Raw genomic sequence first — 13630 nt, forward strand, 5'->3', positions numbered from 1 at the left:
TGATTGGTGGAGGAAGGTGCTTAAGAAGGTGCCCAAAATCAGAAAGAAAGGCTTGAACAGTCTCATTATTTTGGGGTCTTGGTGCCTATGGCTGACTTGAAACAAAGCTGTTTTTGATGGTGTAAACCCTTCCCTGTGCTTTGTTAAAAGTTTGTTTCTGAATGAGTTAAGTTGCTGGGATAGGGCTAGGCTAAGCAGCTAGCAAGTTTTGGTCTTCCTGCTATTATGAGTAGGGTCTAGATTGTGGTCAAGTGTTCGGTTTGCCCTATGGGCATTGTACTTTGGTCCTTTTGGTCCTTTTCCTCTCTTAATATAATGACGTGCGGTCCTCCTGCGCGTTCGAGAAAAATATTCTCTCAATTTTGGTGTCTGGTTTTAGTAATTTTGTTTATAGCCCAGCGATTGGTACCAGAGGAGGAGTGTTGTTATCCTGGCGTGATGGAGTTTTTTCATCTATGGCTTCAGTTATCAAGCAATTTTCGGTCTCAGTTCAACTGCAGTAGAGAAATGGTTCTTGCTGGTGGTTCACTGGAGTGTATGGTCCTCAGCAGGACAATCTTAAATCCTCTTTTCTTCATGAATTAAGAGAAATCAGAGATACCTGTGTGGGACCATGGATCATTGGGGGCGATTTTAATCTGATTTTCAGGGAGGAAGACAAGAGCAATTCCAATATTAACATGGCTATGCTGGGGGACTTCCGTAGGCTTATTAATTCCTTGGATCTGAAAGAGATTCCTCTGAAGGGAAGGAGGTATACTTGGTCCAACCAAAGGGATGCTCCAACTCTTGTTAAGCTGGACCATGTTTTTTGCACTAGCTGTTGGGAAGATCTAGTTCCGGATGATTCTCTTCATAGTAATGCTACCACATCTTCAGATCATTGTCCTTTAACCCTCAATGTCAGAGATGGCTTCTCTTCATAGTGTTGGAGGCTTGCCGGTGCTAGACATCTTGAGGCTTTGGGTCCTGGTGCTGCAATTTTCAGATCAAAGGTTCTATTGGGGGCTTAGTGAAGAGCAGTTGTGTGGGTGTGTGGCCTGCTGGCTCTTATGTTGTTGTCCTTTTGCGTGTTGCTGTTTCCATGCGCAGAAGGAAGCTGCAGTTCTGTGCGTAGCAGGAATTGGTGGCCTTGTGTTTGGTTAGGATTTGGTGGTCTTGTGTTTGGCCTTTTGTGGCATTGTACTTTGGTCCATTTTGGACTGTTTCTTCTCTTAATTTAATGATGCGCAGCTCTCCTGCGCGTTCACGAAAAAAAACTTTGAGAGTTTTTGGCTCAAAATTCCTGGATTTCTGGAGGTGGTGGGTGCGTCTTGGAGCATGCCAGTTAGGAGCTCCTGCCCATTGGAACAGGTGTCATTGAAGCTTAAAAGGTTAGCTCGCGTGCTATAGTCCTGGGGGCATAAAGAAGTGGGTAATGTGAGGATGCAGCTGGGGCTTGTCAGAGAAGTGTTGCATAGGCTGGAAATGGCGCAGGATATCAGAATTTTGTCCAGTTGGGAAGTTTGGTTGCTAAATATGTTGAAGCAACACTGCCTTAGCCTTGCGTCTTTTGAAAGGACTGTTGCTCGGTTGAGATCTCGGATCCACTATCTAGAGGAGGGTGATGCGAACACTAAGTTCTTTCATTTACAATCCTGTTATCGGAAGAAAAAGAATTTCATTTCCAAACTTGAGGAAGATGGAAGAATGGCTACCAATCATGATGACATGCAGCAAATTCTTGAAGGGTATTTTTGCAATCTACTGGGTGCTGATTTGCAGAGACATTTTACTATTGATTTGAGTAATTGCCATAAGGCTGCGATGGATCTCAGTGCTCTGGAGCATCCTTTTTCGGAGGAGGTAAGAGACACCATTGCTTGTCTCTCGTCTGATAAGGTTCCTGGGCCTGATGGTTTTACAGGAAAATTTTACAAGACATGTTGGGACATCATTAAAGTCGACATAATGGCTGCTCTTAACTCCCTTTACCTTGGAAATGCCTATAAGCTTGATTTGCTAAACTCAGCGTATCTCATTCTTCTCCCGAAGAGAGAGGATGCTACTTCAGCTGGTGATTTTTGGCCTATTAGCTTGATTCATAGTTTTGCTAAGTTGGTCACTAAGATCCTCGCTAATCGATTGGGGCCATATCTTCAGGACCTGGTGGCAGCTAACCAGAGTGCATTTATTAGAGGAAGGTCAATCCACGATAATTTCATGCTAGTGCAACAATCGATTAAGTTCCTTCATAAGAAGAGAATCTCTAGTTTACTGCGGAAACTGGATATTTCCAAGGCTTTCGACTCAGTCTCGTGGGCATTTCTGTTAGAAATTTTGTCACATTTGGGCTTTGGACCTGTTTGGCATAATCTGATCTCCAACTTATTATTCACTTCTTCTACTCAGGTGCTCCTGAATGGTTCGCCTGGTAATCATATTTTTCATCAGAGAGGTCTTCGCCAGGGAGATCCTCTTTCTCCCATGTTATTTGTGTTGGTTATGGATGTTCTTAGCAGCTTGTTCAGGGCTGCTGAAAATAGAGGTTTGTTGCAGAGCCTTGGGGGAGCTGATGTCCGCAGTAGAGTCTCCATCTATGCGGATGATGTGGTCCTTTTCATAAAACCAATTGAAGCAGATCTAAATTGTGCTAAAATGATACTAAACTGTTTTGGTTCAGCTTCAGGTCTGGTAACCAATATGCTCAAGAGCAGTGCTATTCCAATTAGGTGTGATGATCAGCTGGTGCATGCTGGCTACAGTGTGTTACAATGCAGTCCCACTTCGTTTCCTTGCAGGTATCTGGGTCTGCCCATCTCTGATAAAAAATTGAGGAAGTGTGACCTTAAGTTATGGATTGAGAAGATTGCAGACCGTCTACCTAACTGGAAGGCTCGGCTGCTCAACCTGGCTGGGTGGACTGCACTGGTGAAGTTTGTTCTTTCGGCCAATCCGACCTATCTCCTTATTGCTATCAATGTCCCTCAGTGGGTTATTAAATCAATTGATAAAATTCAGCGAGAATTTCTTTGGAGAGGAAGAAAGGAGGTTAATGGTGGTAGCTGTCTTGTTCCATGGGAAGTTGTCACGAGGCCTCTGAAGTTTGGTGGGCTTGGGATTCCCAACTTTAAATTCAAAAGCTGGGCTTTGCAGGCAAAATGGTTATGGATGGAAAAGACGGACTTGAGCAGACCTTGGCATGGGCTGTCCCTCCTAGTGCAGCGACATGTTAGACAGTTTTTTGACTTGTCGGTATTTACCATTTTAGGGAATGGGGCTACTACTCTCTTCTGGTCGGATAGATGGATTCATGGGAATACTATCCAGGACATTGCCCCTGAGGTGGTGGGTATGGTTGGCCGCAGGGCTTATTCTTCCAGAACTGTGGCACAGGCTCTAGATAATTAGCATTGGGTCAGCGACATTCGTGGTCCTCTTTCCTTGAGAAGGCTGCAACAATATTTGTTGTTATGGGATACTTTGGGAGAAGTTATGCTTTCTCAAGATGATGACAAACATGTATGGATGCACTCTTCTTATGGGAAGTTCTCCTCGAAGTCTTGCTATAAGGCTTTTTTCATGAGATCCATTTCATTTGAGCCATGGAAACGTTTGTGGAAATCCTATGCTCCCCCCCAAAATGCAAGTTCTTCCTCTGGTTGGCGATAAGGAATAAGTGTTGGACTGCTGATAGACTAAGAAGGAGAGGGCTGCAACACCCGGTTGTTTGTGTTCTATGTGACCAAGAGCAGTAAACAGTGCAACATCTTCTATGTACTTGCAGTTTTGCCAGGCAATTTTGGCATGCTATCCTTTTTCCCTTGAGTCTAGGGGCTCTCACCCCTGCTGTTGATGAAATCTCCTTTGCTGAATGGTGGAGGAAGGTGCTTAAGAAGGTTCACAAAAACAGCAGGAAAGGCTTCAATAGCCTCATTATTTTGGGGTCATGGTACTCATGGCTTACTAGAAACAAAGCTGTTTTCGATGGAGTGAACCCTTCCTTGAGCTCTGTTAAAAGTTTGTTTCTGAATGAGTTAAGTTGCTAGGATAGGGCTGGGGCTAAGCAGCTAGCAAGTTTTGGTCTTCCTGCTATTATGAGTAAGGTCTAGAATGTGGTCAAGTGTTTCGGATTGCCCTATGGGCATTGTACTTTGGTCCTCTTGGACCTTTTTCCTCTCTTAATATAATGACGTGCAGTCCTCCTGCGCGTTCGAGAAAAATAAAAGTTTTCAACTTCTGATGATAGCTAAGAAGTCAAATGAATACTTGGGCACTAAGCACCAATTATACTGGTTTGCATGGGGCGTAGCTGTTGTGGACGCGTTTACTGGCAAAACATACCAGCGTAGGGCCAAGCTTGGGAGGGCCCAGCCAACACAAGGGGAGGTTCAGGTGGCACCAGATCTGGTCACCATACCTGGAAGAAAGAAATAAGTCAGGGATAGTTTCCTAGTTTGTTCAGATTATTTCCTGTTAGGTTGGGTGATAATTCTCCCCCAACCCTTCCTGTGTAATCTTTCAATTCTGAGCAATAAATCCCTGGTTCCAACAGTAGCACTACACAGTTTCTTAGCCCTATTTGGTTAGAATCCTGCTAATCACCTCCTAGGCTCCCAGCCCAGGCAACAATCTTAGGGCCTGTTTGGTTCCCACCGTAGCAAACGCTGGGACTAGGAGAACGCTTGGCGTCAGATGGAGGCATGCAGCTGCCTGGATCCTCATCCCCTGAGACGGTGGCAACCAAAGACCTCCTTAGACTTCCAGCTTAGGCAATGCTGGATAAGTTCCTCAGATCTCTAAAGATCAGAAACTTCAAATCTCAGCCATTTTTGTTGACTAAACATTTATGTATTGTTTTTCATGACCGCAGGCTATGCCTGTACCTCTTGTTTCCCTCTTTTCTTTGTGAGACACCCGTAGATGCCCCTGTAGACATACCACTACCACTGATGATATCACACGTCTGTTTCTTTGTTGTCCAGGAGGAGGTAATTTCTTCAGCTGTGAAAAGAGCGAACGACCTCCTTGCACGAGCTGGCATCAATCTCCCCAGACGGATGAACTACGTATAGTTTTTCTCTTGCTATTTTGTCATGTATTGCCAATTGCCACCATGCCGCGCTAATCCTAGAGCTGCAAGCTTGCATGTTGGCCCGGAGACATGTTTGCAGGATCGTAGTCATCGCTTGCAGTTTCTACCAGTGTTGAATAGAAAATAATGTGCAGTTGTACATGTGGCTTCAGTAATAAAAGCACCATGGAAGTATCAAATTGTACCAACAGTAAAAAAGGATTATAATAATGGATGGTTTTTAATGTGATGTTGAAATTTTACCATTTGGTGCCTCTGTCTTCTTAACATGTCTATGCCGTGTCCATTCTATTGTAACAAATGCATCATACTGGAATAATGAAAATGTTCATGCTCACAACTTATTTTTGTTTATCAATAGCAAACATGTTAGGACGTAAGTAGACCATACAGCTCATTGTAAGATCATTTTCACAATTTAGCTTGCCGGAGCTTTTAGCCGCGTCGGTCTGCCGTGCTGCTCGATGTCCAGTCGATTTAGCCCCACCTAGTGCCTGTGTTTTGGCCCTAGGCGTCCCTCATCGGAGCTTGCGCTGGCCTTGGCGCACCCGATAACCCCTCCCCGCGGTCGGAATTGCTCGCCGGAGTAACCATGACCCGTCTGGAGCGCCCCTTCCTCCGTTCGCTCGCTTTCACGGTCGGAACACCGCCATCGAGTTCGCCGGGTTCCCCTCACTGGTCCTGGCCAGCTCCAGCGATCTCAGATCCCCCGAAGCCCACGTCTGCCTCGTATCCGGCGACTCTACCGCCGCAGACAGGAGCAGCGTCGGCGACTGTGCCGTTAACCCCCGTGCGCTTGATCTCAGCCGCCCGTCCTTGATCCAACGACCCAGATCGCTGGATACCGCTTCGCGTGAGCGCCCCTATCCCTGGGTCCCACTCGTCGGTCGCCTGCGCCCCTGGCGCTGGACCTAACTGGTCAGCCCGCCCTCACCCTAAGCCGCTGATCGCCCTGGCCCATCTGTCAGCGCTCACTCGCACCCCCGTGCGCGCTCGTCCGTCGATCGCATGGCCGAGAACGCCTGATACTCCTTCGCCTGGTAATTTTGTTATAGAGACCCTCGGTTTCTTAGGAATTAACCTGCAGTCCGGTTTTTCTTGCGCCTGAGTCCCTGGTTTCTTACACTGAGGCCCCTGGACTTTATTTTATTCAAAAAAATATGTTTAATTTAGGGTTTTTGATTTCCAAAACTTGTAGATTTCATATCTTTTGCATATGAACTCCAAATTGGGTGGTTCAAATTGTAAAATGTTATTCTCTATCTATTTAAATTATATTCATTCACTGTTTTCATGTCTCAAATTTTGTGGTTAGTCTCTAGGTTAGTTTAAGGGTATAGAATATTTACTAAAGTTAAAATAAAAGATAAAACCCTAGTGAATATTTATGTGTCTAAATTTATAGACCTAACCTCATTTAGTGTATGACCCCATCTGTGGAATAACTTTGCTTAAGTAACTTACTGAGATAGGCGTTAGTTAGAGAACTATAGACCACTAGGCATAGTGATCTACCCCCAAAACCTTTAAAGCACATGCGTGTCTTTACCTTTTATGGAACCTGTATTCACTCTATTGCATATGTTTGGTGTACTATTCTTTTGTTATTTCCCAAGTCTGTTGAATGAATGATTGCTTTGCGTAGACAACGAGCAGTCCGAGGTTCCCGAGTGTGTTTTAGGAGACTTCCTTGAGCAGCAACCTGGTGAAGGCAAGTGTCCGCTGACCCATTATGTCCTACTTACTTTATAATTCATTGTCTCACATACTATGATCAACCTAAGTATTGACTAGTGTTCTGTTTTTCCTGTCCTTGATTATTCTTTGGGAATTGGTTACTATGATTAGCACCATGCTATTGCTTTACTTTAATCAATGAACATGATGAGAATATTTATGATACAATGGTGATATCTTGATTATGATGATGAATTGTGATACTTTAGGGGACTCGGGCTATTTCCCGAGTACCTCTCCGTAAGGACTTGTTCGTTGGATGACCACCCGGGAAAACTATACAACCATGAGGGTGGAATGGGACACCCTTAGCTGATTAATTGGAGGAACTTGGGGCTGTGGTTGGCTTCGCCGTAGTGTCGTCAATGGGGGCCAGGGCATAGTGCTTGCTCTGCTAAGGGTGGGTGTCGAGGTTCATTCGATTTGGTTTTGTTAGTCACCCACTTTAGGGAGAAGTACTGTGTTTGTACACCTGGCGAAACCTAACTGGCAACTACACACCAGGGGAATCTTTGTAAAGGCTACATAGTGAAACCTTGCTGGCTCACCTTGGTAGTGTTTGAGGGTTTGATCGACCCGAGGCAAAAAGGGATCACGACTTGTGGGTCCAATGGCTTTGAAATATGTTTTAATTGATAATGAACTATATCGTCGAACTCCTAGTGATATCTTGCTTAAGTGCTTGGGTCCTGATGATGCTACATTAGTTATGGCTAAAGTACATGAAGGAATTTGTGTTACTCATCAATCGGCTCCTAAGATGAAGTGGCTTTTGAGAACATATGGTTTCTATTGGCCTAACATTATAGCTAATTGTTTTAAGTACTACGAAGGATGTCAAGTATGTCTGAAATCCGATGATTTGCAATTAGTTCCTACTGTCGAACTACATCCTATTATCAAGTTTGTAGGAGAAATTCATCCTTTGTCATTAAAAGGGCATCGATTTGTGCTAAATGCGACTGATTATTTCACCAAATGGACTAAAGTCGTTGCTCTAAAAAATATAACAAACAGGGAAGTAATTGAGTTTGTAACTGAGCACATTATTCATAGATTCTGAGAGCACCTAGAGGGGGGGGGTGAATAGGTGATCCTGTAAAAACTTGAAACTTAATCCACAAAGCTTGATTAGGAGTTAGCCCAGTAAAGCCAAGTGGCTAGAGAGGAGTTCTTGCAAAACACAATAACCACAAGAAGATCAACACAAATAGACACAGTGGTTTATCCCGTGGTTCGGCCAAGTCCAACACTTGCCTACTCCACGTTGTGGCATCCCAACGGACGAGGGTTGCACTCAACCCCTCTCAAGCGGTCCAAAGACCCACTTGAATACCATGGTGTTTTGCTTTGTTTACTATATCCCGCTCGCGAGGAATCTCCACAACTTGGAGCCTCTCGCCCTTACAATTTGATGTTCACAAAGAAGCACAGAAGTAAGGATGGGATGAGCAACGCACTCAAGACACAAAATCAGAGCACAACACGCACACAAGTCACAACTCGAGCTCACAACACAACCCGAAGAGTTCTCTACTCAAATGGAGCTCTAGTTGCTATCACAAAGAATCAAATGCGCGGAATTGGAGTCTTGGTGCTTAGGAATGCTTAGAGAATGCTTGATTCTTCTCCTCCATGCGCCTAGAGGTCCCTTTTATAGCCCCAAGGCAGCTAGGAGCCGTTGAGAGCATTCCAGGAAGGCAATTCTTGCCTTCTGTCGCCTGGCGCACCGGACAGTCCGGTGCACCACCGGACACTGTCCGGTGCAGATTTCTTTCCTGTTTTGGCGCAGCCGACCGTTGGCGATTTGGAGCCGTTGGCGCACCGGACACTGTCCGGTGCACACCGGACAGTCCGGTGCCCCCTTCAGACCGTTGGCTCGGCCACGCGTCACGCGCGGATTGCGCGCCCGACCGTTGGCTCACCGGACAGTCCGGTGCACACCGGACAGTCCGGTGAATTTAAGCCGTACGCCGCCGATGATTTCCCGAGAGCGGCCTTTTCACCAGAGCCAGCCTGACGCACCGGACACTGTCCGGTGCACCCAGACCGAGCAGCCTTTTGGCTGTACACAGCCAACTTCTTCATGATTGTTTCTCCTGTTTCTAGCACTTAGACACAATACATTAGTCTTCAGAACAATGTACTAAGTCTAGAAACATACCTTTAATCTTGATTTGTACTTCTTGATTCCTTGGCATAATTTAACACTTAAGCACTTGTGTTGGACACTTAATCACCAAAATACTTAGAAATGGCCCAAGGGCACATTTCCCTTTCAATCTCCCCCTTTTTGGTGATTTATGCCAACACAACAAAAAGCAACTAAAAGAAGTGCAACATCAATGCAAATGAGAACACAAATTCGTTTTGATTCAAATTTGGCATATTTGGATCATTCTTTGCCACCACTTGGTTTGTTTTTGCAAATCAAACTCAATTTCCTATCTCTAAGTCAAATGCACTTGTTGAGGCATAGAGAAAGGTATTCCAAGAGAAATTAATCAAAGTTTCAAAAACTCCCCCTTTTTCTCATAATCAAACATTCTCCCCACAAGAGACCAATTTTGACAAAAAGAGACAATAAGAGTATTTTGACAAAACAAAAGCTCTAACTCTACTATTTTTCAAAATTATTAAGTGGTAGCTGATCCATTTCTTGCTTTGGCCTTATTTTCTCCCCCTTTGGCATCAAGCACCAAAACGGGATCAATTTGGGCCCTTTAACCCCATTGCCTCACCAAAATCTTCAAGTAAGATCAAAAAAGGCAATACGAGCATGGATATGAACTTGGAGTTAGTTACTCTTTCATCGGAGTGCAGTGGAAGTCTTTCATGGTCCAAGTCCAACATTCCCTTTCAATCCACCTTTGAGACTAAATCAAGCAAACTCAAGTACACAGTTAGTCTCAAAGGGTCAAGTTGTAGCACATCTCCCCCTAAATATGTGCATCACTCACACATGGACTTTTGAGGTCCGGGGAGTGTTTGTACAATTTGAGCACCATAAATAAACAACAAAATGCATAAGGAACATGATCAAAGGCATAAACACATGTATGCTACAAATCAATCCAAGTTCCGTGAATCTAGGACATTTAGCTCACTACGCAGCCTGTAAAAGGTCTTTTCATCTAAAGGCTTGGTAAAGATATCGGCTAGCTGGTTCTCGGTGTTAACATAAAACACTTCGATATCTCCCTTTTGCTGGTGGTCTCTCAAAAAGTGATGCCGGATGTCTATGTGCTTTGTGCGGCTGTGTTCAACAGGATTGTCCGCCATGCAGATAACACTCTCATTATCACATAGGAGTGGGACTTTGCTCAGATTGTAGCCAAAGTCCCTCAGGGTTTGCCTCATCCAAAGTAGTTGCGCGCAACACTGTCCTGCGGCAACATACTCAGCCTCAACGGTGGATAGGGCAACAAAAGTTTGTTTCTTAGAACTCCATGACACCAGAGACCTTCCTAAGAATTGGCACGTCCCCGATGTACTCTTCCTATCGACCTTACATCCAGCATAGTTAGAGTCTGAATATCCAATCAAGTCAAAGGTAGACCCCTTTGGATACCAGATCCCGAAGCAAGGCGTAGCGACTAAATATCTAAGAATTCGCTTCACAGCCACTAAGTGACACTCCTTTGGATCGGATTGAAATCTAGCACACATGCATACACTAAGCATAATATCCGGTCTACTAGCACATAAATAAAGTAAAGACCCTATCATAGACCGGTATGCCTTTTGATCAACGGACTTACCTCCTTTGTTGAGGTCGACATGTCCGTCGGTTCCCATTGGAGTCTTTGCGGGCTTGGCGTCCTTCATCCCAAACCGCTTTAGCAAGTCTTGCGTGTACTTCATTTGTGAGATGAAGGTGCCATCCTTGAGTTGCTTCACTTGGAACCCAAGGAAGTAGTTCAACTCGCCCATCATCGACATCTCGAATTTCTGAGTCATCACCCTGCTAAACTCTTCACAAGACTTTTGGTTAGTAGAACCAAATATTATGTCATCGACATAAATTTGGCACACAAATAAGTCACCGTCACAAGTCTTAGTGAATAAAGTTGAATCGGCTTTCCCAACCTTGAAAGCATTAGCAATTAAAAAGTCTCTAAGGCATTCATACCATGCTCTTAGGGCTTGCTTAAGTCCATAGAGCGCCTTAGAGAGCTTACACACGTGGTCGGGGTACCGTTCATCCTCAAAGTCAGGGGGTTGCTCCACGTACACCTCCTCCTTGATTGGTCCGTTGAGGAAAGCGCTCTTCACATCCATTTGGAACAACATGAAAGAATGGTGAGCGGCATATGCTAGCAAAATACGAATGGACTCTAGCCTAGCCACAGGAGCAAAAGTCTCCACAAAGTCCAAACCTGCGACTTGGGCATAACCTTTTGCCACAAGTCGAGCCTTGTTCCTTGTCACCACTCCGTGCTCGTCTTGTTTGTTGTAGAACACCCACTTGGTTCCCACAACGTTTTGCTTGGGACGAGGCACTAGTGTCCAAACTTCATTTCTCTTGAAGTTATTGAGCTCTTCCTGCATTGCCAACACCCAATCCGGATCTAGCAAGGCCTCTTCTACCCTGAAAGGCTCAATAGAAGAGACAAAAGAGTAATGCTCACAACAATTAACTAATCTAGAGTGAGTAGTTACTCCCTTGCTAATGTCACCCAAAATCTGGTCGACGGGATGATTCCTTTGAATCGTCGTTCGAACTTGAGTTGGAGGGGCTTGTGGTGCTTCTTCCTCCATAACTTGATCATCTTGTGCTCCCCCTTGATCACACGCCTCTTCTTGATGAACCTATTCATCGTCTTGAGTTGGGGGATGCACCATTGTTGAGGAAGAAGGTTGATCTTGCTCCTTTTGTTCCTGTGGCCTCACTTCTCCAATCGCCATGGTGCGTATTGCGGCCGTTGGAACTTCTTCTTCATCGGTTAGAAGCTCGTATGATGTCTTCTTGAGGAGGCGATGGAGATAGACTTGGTTTATGGCGTGACAAGCCGTGTTCACAGCTTCTGACCAAAACCGCTCGGGCGTCTTGAATTCTCCAAGCATCGTCCTCGCCATGTCTATGAGCGTCATGTTCTTCCTCTTTACCACACCATTTTGCTGCGGTGTGTAGGGAGCGGAGAACTCGTGCTTGATTCCTTCCTCCTCAAGGTATTCCTCCACTTGAAGGTTTTTGAATTCGGACCCGTTGTCGCTCCTTATCTTCTTCACCTTGAGCTCAAACTCATTTTGAGATCTCCTTAGGAAGCGCTTGAGGGTCCCTTGGGTTTCTGTTTTATCCTGCAAAAAGAATACCCAAGTGAAGCGGGAAAAGTCATCAACAATAACAAAACCATACTTACTTCCTCCTATGCTTAGATAGGCGACGGGTCCGAAGAGGTCCATATGAAGCAGCTCCAAAGGTCTTGATGTGGCCATCACATTTTTGGTATGATGAGAGCTTCCCACCTGTTTACCTGCTTGACAAGCTGCACAAGGTCTATCTTTTTCGAAGGTTACATTTGTTAGACCTATTACATGTTCTCCCTTTAGAAGTTTGTGAAGGTTCTTCATCCCCACATGTGCTAAGCGGCGATGCCACAGCCAGCCCATGCTAGTCTTAGCAATTAAGCATGCATCTAGACCGGCCTCCTCTTTTGCAAAATCAACTAAGTAGAGTTTGCCGTCTAATACACCCTTAAAAGCTAATGAACCATCACTCCTTCTAAAGACCGACACATCTACATTTGTGAATAAGCAATTATATCCCATATTACATAATTGACTAACTGACAAAAGATTATATCCTAGCGACTCTACTAAAAATACATTGGAGATAGAGTGCTCATTTGAGATGGCAATCTTGCCTAAACCATTAACCTTGCCTTGATTCCCGTCACCGAATATGATTGAGTCATGGAAATCCTTGTTCTTGACGTAGGAGGTGAACATCTTCTTCTCCCCCGTCATGTGGTTTGTGCATCCGCTGTCGATAATCCAGCTTGATCCCCCGGATGCATAAACCTGCAAGGCAGATTAGGCTTGGATCTTAGGTACCCAACTTTTGTTGGGTCCTACAAGGTTAGTAATAATAGCCTTAGGGACCCAAATGCAAGTTTTATCTCCCTTGCATTTTGCCCCTAATTTTCTAGCAACTACTCTCTTATCCTTTCTACAAATAGCAAAGGAAGCATTGCAGGCATGGTAAATTGTAGAATGTTCATTACTCACTTTCCTAGGTGCATGAACAACATTTCTTCTAGGCATATGATGAATAACATTTTTCCTAGCCAAATTTCTATCATTCATAATAGAAGAACTAGAAGCAATCATGGCATGAGAATTAAAAGCATCATAACTTCTATGAACATTCCTAGAAAATCTCCTATCATGGTACATGAAAGCATGGTTCTTTTGAACACTATTAGCCATAGGGGCCTTCCCTTTCTCCTTGGCGGAGATGGGAGCCTTATGACTTGTTAAGTTCTTGGCTTCCCTCTTAAAGCCAAGCCCATCCTTAATTGAGGGGTGTCTACCAATCGTGTAGGCATCCCTTGCAAATTTTAGTTTATCAAATTCACTTTTGCTAGTCTTAAGTTGGGCATTAAGACTAGCCACTTCATCACTAATTTAGAAATGCAAACTAGGTGTTCACTACAAGCATCAATATTAAAATCTTTACACCTATTGCACATCATTACTTGTTCTACACAAGAGGTTGATTTATTAGCTATTTCTAACTTAGCATTCAAGTCATCATTGATACTCTTTAAGCTAGAAATAGATTCATGGCATGTAGACAATTCACATGAAAGCATT

At 44.4% G+C, this 13630-nt stretch overlaps 1 protein-coding gene across 12 annotated transcripts in view; it reads left to right on the plus strand.

Annotated features, from left to right (window-relative positions):
- LOC100283572 (uncharacterized) overlaps positions 1-6784 on the plus strand; it is a 68440-nt gene extending 61656 nt beyond the window's left edge. For 4 of the 12 annotated variants that reach the window (XM_020549752.2, XM_023301889.1, XM_035965872.1 and 1 more), the window contains one exon: positions 4965-5319. In XM_020549752.2, the coding sequence (XP_020405341.1) occupies positions 4965-5107 (143 nt within the window). In that variant the 3' untranslated portion in view covers positions 5108-5319. Of the gene's footprint in view, positions 1-2391; positions 4699-4964; positions 5320-6719 lie in introns of those variants that run through there. The other 8 variants (XM_035965868.1, XM_035965870.1, XM_035965871.1 and 5 more) reach the window with 5 other exon arrangements.
- The last annotated feature ends 6846 nt before the right edge of the window (positions 6785-13630 follow it).

The sequence above is a fragment of the Zea mays genome, chromosome 3, assembly GCF_902167145.1.
Source record: "Zea mays cultivar B73 chromosome 3, Zm-B73-REFERENCE-NAM-5.0, whole genome shotgun sequence".
Classification (NCBI taxonomy): Eukaryota; Viridiplantae; Streptophyta; class Magnoliopsida; order Poales; family Poaceae; genus Zea; species Zea mays.